The 20,656-nt window shown below is 40.2% G+C and overlaps 1 protein-coding gene across 1 annotated transcript in view; it reads right to left on the reverse strand.

The window, feature by feature from the left end:
* The window catches only part of LOC114688357 (gastrula zinc finger protein XlCGF57.1-like), a 49,115-nt gene that overhangs the window by 4,706 nt on the left and 23,753 nt on the right, over positions 1–20,656 (reverse strand). Inside the window, exons 2-3 of the mRNA XM_028862952.2 lie at positions 906–1,032; positions 642–702 (exon numbers count right to left, since the gene is read on the reverse strand). Coding sequence (XP_028718785.1) covers positions 642–702; positions 906–1,032 — 188 coding nt within the window. The remainder of the gene's footprint in view (positions 1–641; positions 703–905; positions 1,033–20,656) is intronic.

Consider the following 20,656-nt stretch of genomic DNA (forward strand, 5'->3'; position numbering starts at 1 on the left):
GGGCATTGGTGGCACACGCCTTTAATCCCAGCACTCGGGAGGCAGAGCCAGGCGGATCTCTGTGAGTTCGAGGCCAGCCTGGGCTACCAAGTGAACTCCAGGAAAGGCACAAAGCTACACAGAGAAACCCTGTCTCGAAAAACCAAAAAAAAAAAAAAAAAAAAAGACGTGGAATAGGGATTAATGTTTCCATACCACAGCAACTTCCTGGTCTCTCATAAAGTGCTCCTCTAAACTATGCTAAGTCACTCACTACAAGCATATGAGTAACACTAGCTTTAATATGGAAGCTTTGCATATAAGAGATCTTGGACATACACTAATCCCCTCATCAATATGTATACCTTATATGATAACTGAATGGTATGGCAGTAAGTAGATGGACAGTTCTACAACATGCCTCTTACATGGCTATAATTGAAACTGTGACATCTATTATGGCATTGTTTTCTCGTTTTCTACTTAAAGGAAAGCTGAGTAAACAGTGGTCAGCTACCTGACATTGGAGTACATGGTGTTGTGACAATTTTATAATCATCACAAAGCTATGCTTACTTACACAGTGGCTTTTCATTAAATGTTCAGGGTACATTAACATTTCTTTAAATATACATATGTATCAGCTTGCATGTGAAAATTACCTTCCATTTCTTCTAGAGCTCTGACAATGTTCTTCAATATTATCGTCTTCCCATTTGAACCCTAAAACACAGTATGAGAAAATGTAGTGACACATTACTGGAAATTAGGCACACTTGAAATTACTATCTTGCATGAATCTTAGTATCATGCCTGATTTATTCACGACTGTTCCCCTTTCATATTCAAAATCACAGAAGAGCACCAATCTCCAAGAAAAGCTTGTCCCCTTAAGTTAAAAATTGACAGAAAGCTCACATTCTTACCTATAGAAATGAGGTTCCAATAGGTTTCCAGCATCACATTTTTGTAGAGACTCTTCTGGGAAGGATCCAGCAAAGCCCACTCTTCAGGAGTGAAGTTCACATGCACATCCTCATAGGTCACCGCATCCTAAAATGTCCCATATATGTTTGTAATTGAAATGAGATTGACTGAATTATAAATATACACTTCATTGAGAATATATTTATACAATTCTGTGTGTTCAAAATATTCTGTGACATGGGTCAATAAATATCAAATACAGTCACCAACTCATTTTAAAAGGAAACATCAAAAGAGAATGACCCTTCCATTCCAGTGCCCACAGAATAGAATACGGCACAGCAAGAGAAATGCCTAGGAATTTATACAGAGAGACATGCAACCTGAGTAACACTATTTAGTATACATCAGCAGAATTTTATCAAAATTATTAACTTCAAGAAAGGATAGAAAACATAGGTGTGGTGGTGAACACCTCCAATCTCAAACCTCAGGAGGCAAAGTAGATGAAACTCTGTGATTTCCAAGCCTGGTTAATGTAGAAATTGCCAGGACAGCCAAAGGTACATAGTAAGACCCTGTCTCAAACAAAAATTCCTCCATAAAGTTAAACATTCACTTCAGTTCTATTCTTGTAACCTGGAGTGACCCCTATTGAACTGTAAGACTATTAATTCCCAGGAACGAAAGCATTTTTAAGAAGTTACTAACTGACAGATCAATGAATTCTCAAGAACATTAGTAAAGTGAATGCTGACCCTAAATCCGGAAAACAAACAACCAAAGGGTTGGAGTATGTGAAGATGGATCAACAGATAAAATCACCTGTTGCTTTTGAACAGGTCCTAGCTCAGTTCCCAACACTCAATGGATGTTAGTAACTATTCCTAACTCCAGCTCAAAATAGAATACTCTCTTCTGCCTTCAGCAAATAACAGGAAGACAAGTGGTACATATCTATTTGTCTGTCTGTCTGTCTGTCTGTCTATCTAGGCAAAAATTTCAGCCACTGAAAATAATTTAAAAATGTAAAAACATACACAAAGGTAGGGACAATATTACACACCTGCAATTCAGTGATTCAGGAGATCACTATTAATTTCTTGAATGTATACATTCTTGCTCTGAAAAATGACAAACCTGCCAAAGTTCAAAAGTCATGATGTGGGTTGTTAAGCACAAGAGCAAATGCTACATGTACAAAAACCAGATTCCATCCACCAAAAATATAAACATAACAATATCAGGCAAGAAATATGGATTAGGGAGGAAAAGTAATTGCTTCTACTTTACTTTATATTATTTAGGAATGGAATCTCTACTGTTGGTGATGGCATGCCTCCATGAGAAGGAAGGGGGCTACTCACTTTCAACAAAACAAAGAAATGTGGTGAGATTATATTCCTCCAGAAAGGCTCCTTCGCATAAGGGTTTTGTAAGTCACCAATGAAGGCCCACACCAAAGACAATGCTCAAACTCAGTATACTACCTGGCATATTTTTCATTCAACCCTCAACATTTTGACACAGGTCATGGCAGGCTCATAGTCAAACCATGATGCAAAATGCATTTAGTCTGATTTCAAAGATCCCCATATTATGTGACAGTCCCAACACTATTTGAATGACAACAGATTCTTCTGACACAGAAGACAATCTTTGACTATGACCTCATGAAATATCAAAATAGGGATCATAAAAACCCAAAACACAATGGCACAGAATATACATTTTCCTTTCAACGAATTAAGGAAAGATTAGACTAGGCCAAGTGTAAAACTATGCAGGACAAACACCAACACTTGCAGCTGTGTCAGGCACCCAGGGCTTCAGTTTCTAAAGGTTTATACAGCTCTTTCTCTCTGCAACTTCTCATACATCTCTCTCTTTGGCTACTTCCACTTCCTTCATGCAGCTATTCATGGCATGTGTCTCAAAGATTGGGTAGCTCAACATATTGTTACCTCAAAAGGAAACTGAGGCTTTATCTCACATCTTCATGAAAGGAAGTCTCACAGTCTCTTCACTGGGCCCCATGAATGCTAGACCCAACACTAAGGCTGCAGGTTATTATATTTAAAACAGGGTATCCTGTAACCCCAGGTGACCTTTACTGCCATTTGTAATCTAGATAGCCATGAACTTGGTATTTCTGCCTTAACTTCCAAATGCTAGGTTTATAGATATAACCCAACACTCCGGGCTTTATGGCTGGAGTTTTTAAAGTGGTGAGAGCAGGGCTTCCTCATTCAGTGACACACAGGAAATAAGGGACACATGGGAGGTGACCATTCTTGGCAAAGGGAAAATGAGGTGAAATGCCCTGAGGTGATAACAGACTTGAGAATCTAAAGCACTGAAGCATGGTTACAGCAGTGTCAACAGAGAACTAGGGAAAACAGTGGACTTGGGGGGACTTGATTTTACACGGAACTTTACTGTCAAGACTTCAGTTTTGAGAATAAATAATGTGTATAGCAACAAGACCTACTTTGTTGTTTAGATCTCTGACATTTTACTGATATCTAACTGGTTAAAGAGCACTGTCAGCTTTTCCAGAGAATTCAGGTTTGATTCCTTATAACCCCATGGAGACTCAATGACCAGTAACTCCAATTCCAGAGGATTCAATGCTGTCTTCTGGCATTCTCAGACTATACACATTCATATGGTACATAAATATACATACAGCCAAAACACCCATATGCATACCATAAAATAATTTAAATAAAAATGAAATAAAAGATCTGACTGCTGACTTATAACATAAATGGTTGGAGAACTAGAGATTTGGGGGATGAGTAGAATCAGATCACTTACAGCCATTGCATGGCTCAGTAGTTACCAGCACTTGATGTTCCTCCAAAGGGCCTGGGTTTGTTTCCCAGCATGCACATGGTGGCTCAGGACCACCTCTAACTCCAGCTCAAGGTAATCGGACTCTTTTCTGGTCTACATGGCACCAGGAAAACACTCTGTACACAGGCATTACGGAGAAAAAAACATTCATATATAGTAAAATGATAATTAAAATCCTATTAAAAAGAAAAAGATTACAGGATCTCAGGATGTAGCTCAGGTGGAAGCATATGTGTCCAGAATGCATGAATCCCTGAGTTTAATTCCTATTTTATGAAGGGGACAAGGATAGTGTGATGCTTAAAAAGAAAATGTCCCCTAAAGGGAGCAGCATTATAAGGAGGTTAGCACTGCTGGACTGGTGTGGCATTGTTGGAGGAAGTGTGTCACTGTGGAGGTGTGCTTTGAGGTATCATGTACGCTCAAAACACCAAGTGTCTCAGACCACTTCCTGTTTCCTACAAGATGTAGGACTCTCAGCTACTTTTCACCACAATGCTGCCTACATGCTGCCATGCCCCACCATGATAATAACAGAATAAACCTCTGACCTGTGAGTGAGCAACCCCAATCGAATGTTCTCTTTATAAGACTTGTCGTGGTCATGGTGTCTCTTCACAGCAATAGAAATCCTAACTAAGACAGATTGGGATCTGTCATCCCAGCACTTGATAGTGGAGGTAGAAAGATAAGAAGTTCAAGGTCATTCGTGGGTAAACAGAGAGCTTTTGGGCAACCTGTGCTATGAAGCCCTGCCTCAAGAAACAAGAACAGAAAAATAATCACACAAGAACATCCTAGGAGAAAGAAAAGCAAAGCATTTGGGATATATATCACAAAAGAGTTACAAAAGGCCACAAGTCTGGAATAGGTATTGATTTCCTTCATAGTCAAAGGAACTGTCATCTAGGGCTTGTGAACTAACCTCTGTCTTCAGGAAACTCCATATGCACTTTAACATAGCCATTTTTCCAGGCTCTGTAAACTTTAAGTACTACTACAATATAGCTTCACTTTCTGGGTGTTATTACCAGCAGAACACATATACACACATATCTTAGAGTAAGAAGACTTTCAGAATGCCCCAGCAATGGCTGTACCTAACGGAATTAGGAATTTACTGGCCACAAGCAAGAGTCTACAATCCTTCCTTGTCAAGTTATATCCATGTCATTCTGTACATAAATATGTATGGCTCTAAAAACAAAATATTGAGTATTAGGCTAACAACTAGAGCCTGCAGAACAGAGCTCTCACTAAATTAAGCCTTTAGTGAGAGGTCTTATCTCATAGGCATGGAAACCTGACACCAGTATCTCACAAACTAGGAGGTAGAAACAAGAGAATTTGAAGTTCATGGCCAGTATTAGCCCAGTGAGATCCTATCTCAAAAAAGTATCTCTAAGGGACACACAAAGGTCCCAATTGATTAAAATCAGCTCTAGGAGAAATGGAGAAATAGTGTCTAGTAAAAGCACTTCATTTTCATTCTAGGAATTATCTATTTAATAATACCTATTCATACCTTGAGTTATGCAACAACACTATTTGGATCAGATTAGTCTTCAACTTTCTCCAACTTCCTCCAAACCACTAGGATGACAGGTATGAGCCTTCATGTTCAGCTAAATAAATGTACTGATTAAATCAAAGAATAATAGAGTGATATATGGCAAGTTTGGAAGAAGAGCAAAAAGAAAGTGAAAGTGACAGGCTAGTTTTAAAACCTTTGAACTCTTGCCAAGGGGGAAATCTAATCATGTAAGCAGCATCACCACTTGTTCTGCTATTGGCCTAGGAAAACTTTGCCTTTTATTTCTAAATGACGACCTATAGAATTTGCACAGTATATGTCGTGGAGCGATCTTGTCCTATATGAGGAAATTGTTTTGTGTATTTGGAAAAAGGTCTCATTCTGTGCTCTGGTATGCCCAAAAGGTAGTGGTGTCCTGCCTCAGCTTTTCAAGTGCTGGAAATACAGTTGTAAATCACCATGACTGGCTGAAGAAAATCCTGTATAAAAGCTGACATAGTAGCATATTATTTGCCTATCACATGTGAAGTATGTGGTTTGATCCCTAGATCACAGGGGAAAAAAAACTAATGTAGCTTCATTGTTCATCTAATATTCCCATAAGTATATATAATGCATCTAAGGCTCTTCTAACAAAAATCAATCAAAAGAGGTGAGGAAGGGCACTACATGTTTACCATTGGTAAAATCTGCCATGATGATGTTTTAATTTCTAACATGCATTCCTAAAACACAAGGGCAACTTCATTTGTAAAACAAATACTACTACAGCTTAAATCAAATATTGACTCACACACTAATAGTGGGAGATGTCAGTACCTCACTCTCACTCATGCACAGGCCATCCAGAAAAAAGCTAAACAAAGAACTAGCGAAGCTACCAGACATTATAAACCAAATGGATCTAAATGATATTTATAGAATATTTCACCCAAACACAAAAGAATACACCTTTATATCAGCACTGTAATAGGGACTCAGACCTTAACACAACTGACTTCATGATGGAAGTGCCATTCAGAATGTAAAACTCAGCACATAAACAGCACCACATGCCAAAAATAAAAACAAAGGCCTAATTCATCAAAGTCCATAGTTACAGGAAAGTCTCTATATGTATGAACCTTGCTTTTTACCTCCTAAGGTTCCGTTTTAGTCTAACTCTTCTTGTTAACTGATGTAAACATAAAACATGGTTTTTGTGCTTAAAAGCTCATCCTGAAAAAGGCTCAGGGCTACAATGGGATCCAGAACAACCAGTTCGAGGCTAGCTAATAAAGACATTGTATTTGCTTAAATCTCCGCCCGAGAAGTCTTCTTCGGTGAATACTCACATTTCTGGAGATCCCACAGAGTTGTCAGAGACCAGACTGAAGGATAGATAACAGGCATTTCAGAGCCCCTTGGAGGAAAGATGTGTGCAGTAGTCAGGTGACTGCTAGGGGGGTACATAAACTGAGATATTCCAGGTGTCTTTGTTAGGATTTTATTGCTGTGAGATACCACAACCATGTCAACTCTCATAAAGGAAAACATTTCATTGGAACTGCCTTACAGTTCATAGATTTAGTCCATTATCATCATGGCAAGAAGCATGCTGGTATACAAGCAGATAGGGTGATGGAGAAGTAGCATAGACTTCTTCATCTTGACCCACACGCAGCAGCAGGACACTGAGACACACAGATCTCAAAGCCCACTTCCACAGTGACTCACTTCCTCCACCAAGGCCACATCTATTCCAGCAAGGTCATACCTCCTAATAGTGCCAGTTCCTATGGGCCAAAAATTCAAACACACAGGCTTGTAGCCATACCATAATGTAGAAATGTATTCACTTCAACTTCAAAAGTCCCTAAAGTCATAACAGTCTCAGACTTGTTTAAAAGTCCAAAGTTCAAAGTCTCTTCCGAGATTCATATATTCTCTTAACTGTAATCCCTGTAAAACCAAAATCAAAAAGTAGATCACATACTTCTAACATACAATAGCACAGCATATATGCTACCATCCCAAAATAGAGGAAAGAGGCATACTAAGGAAACAATGGACCAAGGCACCCCTGAAACATGCCTGGCCTCAGAAGCTTTCCTTAGAAATGGAGGGAGATTCCCTAAACCCTTTCTTCCAGCTTTGATTCTAAAGCCAGAACCATGTGGCTGAAGCTTGTATTGTTGTACTTGACTACTGCTTACATTAAGTGTTGGGTCCTGTGAGGAAGAGGGGGGAGGGAATGGCCATCTAAGCTGAATGCACACGAAGTTGAGGGAAAGAGGCTCTCCTGGTGAACATTTCCTTCACTTTGTGCCTGCTCTAAGCAGTTCCAGGGAAAGAGAAGAGTTCTCTTGGGCTGAGTCATAAGGAAAACAAAATTCCACTTCTTTCATAATTTGTCTCTTTTTCAACCAGTGATCTGAAAAACCCACACTTCTCTTTGCAAAAAGTAAAAATACTGCCCCTGGGCTGGGCTAGGGAATTGCTGCCAGGAAACGAAACCTGGAAAGAACAGATATTCCCTTCTGTTCCTATGGGCCTGTACCCTAACACTGACCAAGGGTACTTTAAGGAATTTCACTAAGTACTTTTTAGAAAGATTAAAGATAGTAGCTAAAAAGATTTCTTTGTCACCCAGTCACGCATGGTATTAGAAAAACGTTTTAAAAAAAAATTAAAGGTAAACTAGGTCCCAGTTGCTGGAGGTAGTTAAAAAGGTGTTTGTTAACAAGAAAAAAAACTGATTGGGACAAGAACTTCTGCACAAACTGAAAGCCACCTTCACCCTCTCTGATAATGAGACTTAACAGAAACACAGCAAAATTTTGGTATCTTACCCTCTGTCAGGAGAATATATGAAAATTATGCCTCCAATCAAAAGATAAATAACACCAAATGGAAAAAAGGGGGAAATGAAGCTCACATGCCTGGCTTGATGAGACTGGCATCCTGATGCCCTGCCAGTCACCCTGGAATATGCCTCTCCTGCCTATGAAGAAACCCGGGACCTCTAATTCTCATGAGTCTGGTTCTTCCAGAGAAACAGGTGTGCACTGTCCAGACATGAAAGATGCATTCTTCAGCCTCCCATTGGCAGTGATGAGTGAACCACCTTTGCTTTTAAAGGGACAGACCCAGTGGGGGGTTACAGTAGGCAACTAACCTGGACCAGGTTGCCCCAGGAGTCAAAGACATTAAATGTAGAGTTCCTGCCCTTCCTTCACAGGTTTCCTGAAAAAACAGATTATAAAAGAACCACTGAGTTTATAAATTATAAAATGACCCTGGAAGTTTACAGACTTTTGGCTATAAACTATTGGCTAAGAAAGCCCAACTTTGTGGAAGCCTACCTATCTTGGCTACCATCTGAAGGGAGACAAAAGGAGCTGTCTCAGAGTAGGATTGCTGCCATCCTTCATATCCCAACTCCAAAAACTAAGAGATGAGTTTAAGAGTTTCTAAGTGCAGCTGGGTATTGCTGTCTCTGGATACTAATGTCTCTGGAAATGGCAATGAAAATATACAACAGCACAAATGGGGCCCTGAGCCCGTAATGTGGACTGAGACTGAACAAAAGCCATTTAAGGCTTTAAAAACAGCTATGATTTCCACTCCAGCCATAGAATTTCCAGATATCACAAAAACTTTTCACCTGTTTGTCCACAGAACACAAAATGAAAGGGTTTTTAAGCCAAATTTTGGGGCCATGTTAATGTCCTGTGATATACCTGTCCAAATGATAGGACTCTGTAGCCACAGGTTGCCCCATCTGTCTAAGAGCAATGGCACTAGTTTAAAGAAAGAAAACAATTTAACTTTTCAAGATCTAATACTCACAGTATACCACGACATGGTTGAGGCTACCCTCTTGTATGATGGCGCAGGTGATTGTCCATGACTGTCAAGAGATGAAAGATGAAACCAAGTACATGGGAGCTGTAGCAGTTCCATTAACTGAAAAAATATGGACCCATACCAGGTACCACAGCACACTGACAGAAACTGATTAATCTGATCTAGGGTCTCAGGTGGAGAAAAGGAAAGTCCTCCACCATACACATGGACAGTCACTAAGCTTTTTTTGTCAGGCATGTCCACACTATGATCTGCAGAGAAAGAGAGCTTCTCACCAATAGGGAAAAGGATATTAAAATACCTTGGCCCTCCTAGAGGGCCATTTGGCTTCCCCTACAAATTGTTGTACTCCACTGCTGGGCTTCTGACCTTGCAGCCCACCAAACCGGAGAGCCCACAGATATTCTGTCTAAAACCAGTGGGAACTATTGATATTCTGGAACCATAGGGCTTACTGATAATCTGGCTAAAACCAGGGAAGCCAAATGATAATCTGATGGCATACTATGACCTTGAAACTTGGTGGTTAAAAGGAAAAACAAATGGACAGTTTGAAACCACAGGATGATGGAGGACACCCAAGGGAAGATTTATTCTCCCAAAAACAACTAATGGGACTGTTGGTAACTAACCTTCACCAGACTACTCATGTGGTGTTCACAAAACTTTCAGAGTTGAAGCGGACCAAAGTCTAGTATACCTAGACTAGAATACCCTAGCAAGGGATGTCTCAGCCAGATGCCAGGTTTGTGCTCAAGTGAATCCAAAACAGAGAGCCCTTACCCAAAAAAGCATCCAAATGACAGAGCAAGACCCCCAAGAAGTCTGGGGAAAATGACTTCACCAAGATCCGCCCTGCCCAGGGAGGATAACAGTACTTGCTAGTTTTCATAGATACAACTTCCTGGTCAGCAAAAGTGTTTCCTAACCAGACTAAAACAAATCAAGTGGGAATTAAAACAACTCATATGAGAACTAAAACAACTCAAGTGGAAAATGCTCCTCCAGGAACTGGCCATACGATTTGGGTTCCACCTAGCAACGGGGGTCCAACAATGGCTTGGCTTTCATATCCTAAAATGTCTCAATTAATAGCCACAGCTTTACATATAGATTGAAAACATCATTGTGCATACAGACTCTGAAAGCCAGAAGGTCCTGGATAGACATTTTGCAGACACTAAGAGACAAAACCACCCCAGACTATTATACCCAGCAAAACTTCCAATCACCATAGATGCAGAAAATAAGATATTCCATGACAAAAACAAATTTAAACAGTATCTATCCACAAATCTAGCCCTACAGAAAGTACTAGAAGGAAAATTCCAACCCAAGGAAGTTACCACAAAAACACAGGTAATAGATAACCTCACACCAGCAAATCTCAAAGAAGAGAAACACACACACACACACACACCACCACCACCACCAACAACAACAACAACAACAAAAACAAAAAATAACAAGAATTAACAGCCACTGTCATTAATATTTCTTAATATCAATGGACTCAATTCACCTATAAAGACACAGGCTAACAGAATTGGTATGAAAATAGGATCCATCCTTCTGCTGCATACAAGAAACATACCCCAACTTCAAAGACAAACATGACCTCAGAGTAAAGGATTGGGAAAATTTTCCAATCAAATGGACCTAAAAAACAAGTGGGTCTAGCTATCCTAGTATCTAACCTAATAGACTTCAAACTTAAATTAATCAAAAGAGATGGAGAAGAACATTTCATATTAATCACAGGAAAAATACATCAAGATGAAGTCTCAATTCTGAACATTTATGCCACAAATACAAGGGAATCCACATTTGTTAAAGAAACATTAGTAAAGCTTAAATCGCACATCAAATCCCACACATTAACAGTGGGAGACTTCAATACCCCACTCTCACCAATGGGCAGGTCTGCCAGACAGAAACTTAACAGAGAAATAAGGGAATTAACAGGTGTTATGAATCAAATGGACTTAACAGAAATCTATAGAACATTTCACACAAACACAAAAGAATATACCTTCTTCTCAGCACCTCATGGAACCTTCTCTAAAACTGACCACATACTCAGTCACGAAGCAAACCTGAATAGATACAAAAAAAATTGGAATAGCCTCTGTATCTTATCAGATCACCATGACCTAAAGTTAGAACTTAACAACAATGCAAATTACAGAAAGCCAACAAAATCATGGAAACTGAACAACACTCAACTGAATCATCATTGGGAGAAAGAAAGAAAGGAAGGAAGGAAGGAAGGAAGGAAGGAAGGAAGGAAGGAAGGAAGGAAGGAAGGAAGGAAGAAAGAAATTAAAGACTTCCTAGAATTCAATAAAAATGAATGTCCAACAAACCCAAACTTATAGGATAATATGAAAGCAGTGCCAAGAGGAAAGTTCATAGCACTAAGTGCCTAAGAAGTTGGAGAAATCTCACACTAGTGATTTAAGAGCACACCTGAAAGCTCTAGAACAAAAAGAAACAAACTCACCCAGGAGAAAAAGATGAAAGGAAATAAATCAAATTGAGGGCTGAAACCAGTAAAATAAAGAGAGCAACACAAATAATCAGTGAAACAGAGTTGGTTCTTTGAGAAAATCAACAAGATAGACAAACCCTTATGCAAACTAACCAAAAGGTAGAGAGAGAATATCCAAATTAACAAAATCAGAAATGAAAAGGGAGACATAACAACAGACAATGAGGAAATACAGAGAATCATTAGGTCATACTTCAAAAACCTGTAGTCCAAAAAATTGGAAAAATCTGAAAGAAATGGACTATTTCCTGGATAAGTACCACATACCAAAATTAAATCAAGATCAGATAAACAATTTAAATAGACCTACAACCCCTAAGGAAATAGAAGCAGTCATCAAAAGTCTCCCAACTAAAAAAAGCCCAGGGCCAAATGGTTTCAGCACAGAATTTTACCAGAATTTCAAAGAAGAGCTAATACCAATACTCCTCAAATTGTTCAACACAAGAGAAACAGAAGGAACATAGCCAAACTCTTTTTTACCAGGCTACAGTTACCCTGATACCCAAACCACACAAAGATGAAACAAAGAAAGAGAATTACAGACCAATCTCCCTCACAAACATTGATGCAAAAATACTGAATAAAATACTGGCAAAGCAAATCCAAGAACACATCAAAAAAATTATCCACCATGATCAAGTAGGCTTCATCCCAGAGATGCAGGAATGTTTCAACATATTGAAAATATGTCAATTATATCTACCATATAAACAAACTGAAAGAAAAAAAATGACACGATCATCTCATTAGATGCTGAAAAAGCCTTAAACAAAATTTAACACTCCTTCATGATAAAGGTCTTGGAGAGATCAGGAATACAAGGAACATATCTACATAATAACGGCAATATACAGCAAGCCAGCAGTTAATATCAAATTAAATGGAGAAAACTCAAAGTGATTCCACTAAAATTAGGAACAAGACAAGGCTGCCCACTCTCTCCATATCTATTCACCATAGTACTTGAAGTTCTAGCTAGAGCAAAAAGACAACAAAGGAGATCAAGGGGAAAAATATCAGAAAAAAAGAGGTCAAACTTTCGTTATTTGCAGATGATATGATAGTATACATAAATGACTCCAAAAATTCTACCAGGGTACTCTTACAGCTGATAAACTCCTTCAGTAATGTGGCAGGATATAAGATTAACTCAAAAATATCAGTAGCCCTCCTATATAAAAAATGATAAATGGGCTGAGAAAGAAATCAGAGAAACATCATGCTTTACAATAGCCACAAATAACATAAAATATCATGGAGTAACTCTACACAACAGACCTATATGACAAGAACTTTAAGCCTTTGAAGAAAGAAATTGAAGAAGGTATCAGAAAATGAAAAGATCTCCCATGCTTTTGGACAGGTGGGATCAACATAGTAAAAAAATGGCAACCTTACCAAAAGCAAACTACAGATTCATTGCAACCTCCATCAAAATCCCAACACAATTCTTCACAGACCTCAAAAGAACAATACTCAACTTCATATGGAAAAACAAAAAACCCAGGATAGCCAAAACAATCTTGTTCAATAAAGGAACTTCTAGAGGCATCACCATTCCTGACTTCAAGCTCTACTATAGAGCTATAGTAATAAAAAACAGCTTGGTAATGGCATAAAAAGAGATATGTGGATCACTGGAATTGAATTAAAGATACTGACATTAATCCACACACCTAGGAACACCAGATTTTTGACAAAGACCAAAACTGTACAGTGGGGGGGGAGGGGCAGAACATCCTCAACAAATGGTGCTGGCATAACTAGATGTCCACATGTAGAAGACTGCAAATAGATCCATATCTATCATCATGTACACAACTCAAGTTCAAGGAGATCAAAGACCTCAACATAAATCCAGTTACACTGAACCTGATAGAAGAGAAAGTGGGAAGCAGCCTTGAAAGCATTAGCACAGAAGACTACTTCCTAAATATAAAACAGTAGCACAGACACTGAGAGCAACAATTAATAAATGGCACCTCCTTAAACTGAGAAGCTTCTGTAAGGCAAAGGACATGGTCAGTAAGACAAATGGCAGCCTACAGAATGGGAGAAGATCCTCACCACCCTCACATCTGAAAGAGGACTAATCTCCAAGATATATAAAGAACTCAAGAAACTAGAAATCAACATACCAAATAATCCAATTAAAAAACGGGCTACAGATCTAAACAGAGAATTCTCAACAGAAAAATCTCAAATGGCTGAAAGATATTTAAGAAACTGCTCAACTTCCTTAGTAATCAGGGAAATGCAAATCAAAACAAACCTGAGATACCATCTTATACTTGTTAGAATGGCTAAGATCAAAAACACTGATGACAGCTTATGTTGGAGAGGATGTGGAGCAAGTGGAATACTCCTCTACTGTTGGTGGGAGTGCAAACTTGTACAGCCACTTTGGAAATCAGTATGTTGACTTCCCAGAAAATTTGGGAATCAATCTACCTCAAGATCCAGCAATACCACTCTTGGGCATATACCCCAAGGGATGATTTATCGTGCTACAGGGACACTTGCTCAACTATGTTCAGAGCAGCATTATTCATAATAGGTAGAACCTGGAAACAACAAACCTAGATGCCCCTCAACCAAAGAACAGATAAAGAAAAGGTGGTACATTTACACAATTGAGTATTACTCAGCTGTAAAAAAACAATGACATCATGAAATTTGCAGGCAAATGGATAGAACTAGAAAAAAATCATCCGGAGTGAGGTAATCCAGACCCAGAAACATAAACACAGCATATACTCACTCATAAGGGGATAGTAGATGAAAAGCAAAGGATAACCAGGCTCCAATCCACAACCCCAGAGAAGCTAGGTAATAAGGAGGACCCTAAGAGAGACGCATGGAAATGGAAGCCCTGAGAAGGGGAAATAAACATGATCTTCTGGGTAAATTGGGAGTGTGGGGGAGGGGGCGGGAGAAAAATAGGTGGTGTAAACATGAGGGCATGGTGATGGTTGACCTGGGAGAGGGATGTAGAGAGATAGCGAGAGCAATGAGTTATCTTCAAAGAAGGAGCAATTATGGTGTTATGGAGAAACATGGTGCTAGGGAAATTCCTAGGAATCCACAAGGATGACCCCAGCTAAAACTCCAAGTAATAGTGGAGAATGGACCTGAACTATCCCTACCCTGTAATCAGGTTGGTGACTATGCTAATTGTTATCATAGAACCTTCATACGGTAACTAAGTAGATGCTAAGACCCACAGCCAAGCACTGGGCTGAGCTCCTGGAATGCAGCTGAATAGAGGGAGGAGGGATTGATTATGTGAGCAAGGGTCAAGATCATGAAGGGGAAACCCACAGAGCCTGATGCTGTGAGCAAACATAAACCATGACAGTAATACAACCTAAGAAGAAAGAGCTCTAAAGTAAAGGAGTGAAAGATATTAAGGATGACAAAGAATGAGATAGAGAAAGAGGGAAAGAGATAAAGATACAGAAAGAAAGGGAAAGGGAAAGACAGAGAAGGCAAAAATGATTTCCTCCAAATAAGGAGGGCCAAATCCTCTCACTGGATTAGTCTTCCTCAATAAAACCTTCCCTGCCCCATCTACAAAAATATTAAACAATTCAAGGCCTCCAAATCTAGGTTTAAGTCCATATCTTTTCTCTGTGTTCTTCAAATTATCCCATTTCCCTCCCTACCCAATTCTCTTAGAGAACCTGGGAAACCTTGGATCAGGTCTGGTGGAAACATTGAAGGCTGTCAGTCTCTTGGTGTGCTGACGTGTGACTGCTATAAATGATGCCATCTAAAAGCTGCATTTCTAACTGAGTAGGTGTACCACACAAGGCTACAAAAGTTTTAAATTTTATTTAAGTTTCATTTTTTTTTTTTTTTCATTTTTCCCCGACAGAGTTTTTCTATGTAGCCCTGGCAGGTCTGGAACTCACACTATAGACCAGGCTGGCCTCTGCTTCCCAAGTTCTGGGTTTAAAAGCATAGACCAACACACTGATTTGACTATTTTAACAAATTAAACCCTGAAGTCTTCAGTCCAGCAAACATGGAGAGTCACTAATCTGTCTGATCACAGCCCAGACCAGACTCAATTGGGAGAAAATGGGGCCAAGCAACATCTTGTGTTTGGGGACTGAGGAGAGAGTGAAAGATCTGGATGATAACAATAGGCTTCAACAGTTATAAGCAGTTGATGGAACTTATGGATGGACTCAACTGTCTCTGGTTGGGGTCGTGGAATTCTTTCCTCTGTTCCTTGTCTGTGTGGGCCTACCTGCCTAGGCCATAGGAATCATCTCCTCCTATATTCATGCCAACCTAATTAAAGAGTCTTTAAGAAAAGGGTATAACAGCACACCTTGAACCTAGAAGAGGTGTGGACCCCACTGGCAACTGTGCCTGATGGAGGATGGGCTGCCTGATGAAGGATGGGCTTCCTTCGCAGGGAGCTGAACTAACCTTGAATAGCAACCATGTGACTATTATGTCAATATTATGATAATACAGAATTTGAGCTATGGATACAACAAAATTCCAATTAAAAACTCTAACAATTTATGCTACAAACAACAGAAATGTCATGAGAAAAGATCATCATGAATGAAAAAATGATCACATGATTGAAAAAATAGTACACACTGTGCCACCATCTGACGTCTAACTTTGAATGAAACTGTAATAAAGACAGTACTGAATTGGGCAGTGGTGGCAGCACACGCCTTTAAACAAAGCACTGGGGAGTTCGAGGCCAGCCTGGTCTACAGGGTGAAATCCAGGACAGCCAGGGCTACACAGAGAAACCCTATGTCAGAAATAAATAAAACAAAACAAAATAAAATAAAAAACTGTACTGTCTGGAAAAGAATAAAGAGATAAACTGATCATGAGCGCAAACTTAGAAATAAAAACACAATAAATATAGAGTCAAATGTGACAGGAGGCCAGGAAACCCAGGAGGGATGGCCTTACTGACATGAGAATGGACCACCCTGGCATCTACAAGCAAATGGGTTTATGACACAGACTTTACACCCTGCACAGAATTAACTGCAGATGGATCCCACACCTGAATGTTCAGTGCCAAGTGCAGAACTTCTAGAAGGCACTAGAGAGACCAGGGCTCTGTGAGTTAGCAAATCTGCCTTCCCTGACCACAGTAAAAAACAGCGCATGCGCAAGCCCTACATGGTGAGGAGGATGGTTCCACACAAAGGCTCACACACCCCCATGCTCTCACACACCCCCATGCTCTGTGCAGGCACAAACCGCAGCGCTAAATCACTCAGAGGTTCCGCTTCTGCCTGGGAGTTGCAGGGACCTCAGGACACCAAAGGGAATCACTCCAGACACCGTGTCCTGACGCCATGTCCACAGCCCCGGAGACGCCACACCGGCTTCCGCGGCTTCTCCCCGTGGGGACAGCGGCCCCTCACTCACCATGGTGGACTCCGCGCTCACTCGTTCTCCTCGAGACTCCAGGCAGCGGATTAGGGGAACACGGGAATCTACCTCAGCAGCTGTGACCAAGCCCCATGGAGGACCGGAAGTGCCCTCCCCATTCTGACTGGCAGTCCATCTCGAGGTCCTGATTGGCTACTGAGGTCTGAGTGATCTAAACAGCTCCCTTAGGGACAGAGTGCTGTGAAGTGAGGGAACCCAGTGATTAGCATCCCTGGCTTTCCCTCCAGGCACAAAGCAGCCTCTGACCTGAGATTGGCATTGCTGCAGATCTTGGGGCTGGACTGCAAAGTCTTCCCTGAACTATTCCTGCACTCAGTAGGACTCTTTTCTGGGGCATTAGTGAGGTTTGCTAAGAAACTGAGAAAGGACAAAGGAAACCTGCCATTTTCTGGGCTAGCCATACCTCAGGCGAGCTGTGGAAAACGTGTTATGATTTTCAGTTTCGTAAAAACAAAGTTTAATTTATGAAACTACTGACTAACATGCACTCTCTTAAACTGTTAATTCTGTTTAAAAGGCCCATCAATGTAAATACAGGATATTTACTATAGAGCCTCAATATGCTGAATGAATTATACATATTTTACTACCTACTTGCCATATAAGTCTACAGATTTGTTTTCCTCTCAATTTGGCATCATTAGTGAAAATAAGTAAACCAAACAAAGAATAATTATTTTTACATCATGCTCCAATTGCTTCATTTTCTTTGTCAGGGTCTAACTCTGCAGCCCTGGCTGGACAGGAACTCACTATGCAGACCAGGCTAGCCTAACAGTCATACAGATAAGTTTGCCTCTGCTGCAGAGTGCTAAGATTAAAGGCCTGCACCATGCCTGGCTTCTATTAAATCTGCACATTTACTAATGAAATAAACATAAGCTAGGTGTGGCATGTAATTGGACTATGAACTGACGACACTGTTGCAGAGAGACCACTGTGAGATTTAGTCAACCCTATGTCAAAAGAGCAAATAACAAAGCACATGCAGCCTCCACCACCCCAGCTTTTGGAACCATTAGTGTCAGTCTTTGTCCTGGAGTCCACTTGGATCTATGGCACCCTGGCCTTTGCCCCAAGTCCATGGTCCACTTTTTGACACCACTGTCTGGCATCTGTGATGGTGCTGAAGCAGCAGCCAGCAGCAGTGGCAATAGCATGAAGAATCCCTGTCCAGCTGCTTTACTGCTGTGCTCCCCTGCTCTGTGGAGGAATTTTATCCTGTGTCCTGCCTGCAGGCCTTCCGCTGAGGATTATTTAAAGCCACAAGAACACTTGACTGGCATGTTCAGTCTGGCTCACTGTGTGATTTCTGGCTCAGTAACCTAGTTTTCCAGGGCTACGTACCTGAACTCGGAAAATAGTAGGTAGAACACATGCTTATGCTGATTGTGGAATGTATGGGATGTTGGGGGCACAGTGGTACTTGTACATGGAGAAGTAGTAACAGAACCAGGAAGTTAATCACCCAGGGGTGTCTTCTCAATGGAGAAGATACAAATCAAATAAGTTCATTCCATCCAGAAGGCTGAGAGTAGATTTTGTTAATGACCTGATAATTATTTGCTATTTGTGAGGCAGACCTCACCCATCTTTTGCTATAGAAGCAGACCTCACCACTTTTCCCCAGAATGATTATCCCAGAGTCTTCCTTCCCCAGTCCACTAAGCATTTGTGGGAAAATGTCACATGTACTCTATTCCTGCTGACCTTTAAACTCTCTTGGTCAGTTATCACACTAGATTCTAGGCCTTTTAGGTATAGAAGCCACCCTCATGGTCACATGTACTTTGTAAAGGAATCTCTATGTAATCACACCTTAACCTTTATTGTGCACCTGGAAGTGGATTGATTGTTGCCTGGAAACCTTTTCCCATATTGTACTGTGTTTTAAATATACTGACATTGATCTTCCTCTCCCCAAATTCTGATCCACATTGATGAAGTCAATCTGAACTGGATATTCAGTCTCATCCTGCAGGGACCCCCAAAACTGGTGCCCTATGCGGGGAACATGACCCTTGGAGAAGTTAAGAAGAGTTTACCATAACTAAAAATAAGGGGTCCTTTCACTGATAAGCAATTGTGACCTTAAACTGAGAGTGGGACTAAAATAAATATGGGCTCTTCTCAGTTATCTGAGAAGATGTTATACAATAGTTGTACAATAGTTGAAATACTTATTCATGTTGTACAATAGTTGTGCAACTATTACATGTTGTACAATAGTTGAAATACTTATTCAGATCCAGGGAACAAAATATTCAGAGCTCCAAGTATACAAATTTTAGAATGCATAGGAACCAAAGAAAGGAGAACCCATGAAAAGGAGGATAATAATGTTGCATGGACTGACTGCACAGTGACCACTGCTGCTTGACAATTTTCTAGCATTTTGACATTGTGGATCACAGTTCTACAGAACCTTTTGGTTTTCATTTTTAATAATTCTCACTGTGTGTTATGGGAATTTCCTAATGCTTTTTCCTTTGGGAAAATTTGGGTGGGCAACAGTAGAGAATGAAGATGTATACAATGTGAGCATCTTTAAACAAAATAATTTTTTGGAAAAAAAATCCCTGCCACATATACCATGATAACTCTCTGCCTACTCCTACACAAGTTAACATCAAGCTGCTAGGAAAGTTAGGTGAGTAACATATGCTTGATAAATAAGATTTATTTGACAAAGAAGATTTTCTGATAAATAATGTATATTTGATAATCAAGATTTATAAATAGCTAAGGTCTTTTGATTCACCGTAATATTTATCTAGCTTTTTTGTGCTAACTTTAAGAATTAGCTATTTGGATAAACTAAGTAATATTCTATAATAGAGAGTCTGGTCCCCCCCCCCCCCCAAAAAAAAAAGTCCTTTTCACAAGATCAGACATTTAAACAAAAGCCGACATTTCCACAAGGGCTGGGAGAAAGTTCCTGCTGCTATAAAGGGAGCCATTCTCCTCATCTCTGGCAAGAGGAACTAGCTGACCTTCTATTAACACATGACTGTGGTATTTATTAACTCCTCATGGTCCATGCTAGCCCCCTCAATCCCTGCTCACAAGCCCCAACCCAGCACACAAGCCCCCTTCCTCCCATTCCCAGTTACTCCTTTGTGCAATTGTAGAGTATGAAAGTGTAGCCTCCTTTAATAAAGCAGCAGCTGTTCAGATTCCCCCTCAGATTCTGTCAGCCTCCTGCCCTCATCAACTCCACACCTCCACTTTTGGACCTGAACCTCAACAGAGCTGGACTCTGGCAATAAAGTCCCTGTCAAATGGTTTTTAAAAAGTAGAGAGAGAGAATTTTCTGCTGAACACATCTTGGCCACGAAGGCTGAATGGACTCCAGAGCCTTTAGGCTTCCTGGCCAGCCATGGACCTTTGGGATTTGTCCTCTCCCAAGATCTGACTGGAACTCAGAACTCTTTCCCTGATCCTTTAGTTAATTCTTAAATGAATGCTTAATTTTCATGGTAAATAAACTAATGGAGCAAATTTCATAATTT

This window comes from Peromyscus leucopus, chromosome 22 (genome assembly GCF_004664715.2).
Source record: "Peromyscus leucopus breed LL Stock chromosome 22, UCI_PerLeu_2.1, whole genome shotgun sequence".
In the NCBI taxonomy this organism is placed as follows: domain Eukaryota; kingdom Metazoa; phylum Chordata; class Mammalia; order Rodentia; family Cricetidae; genus Peromyscus; species Peromyscus leucopus.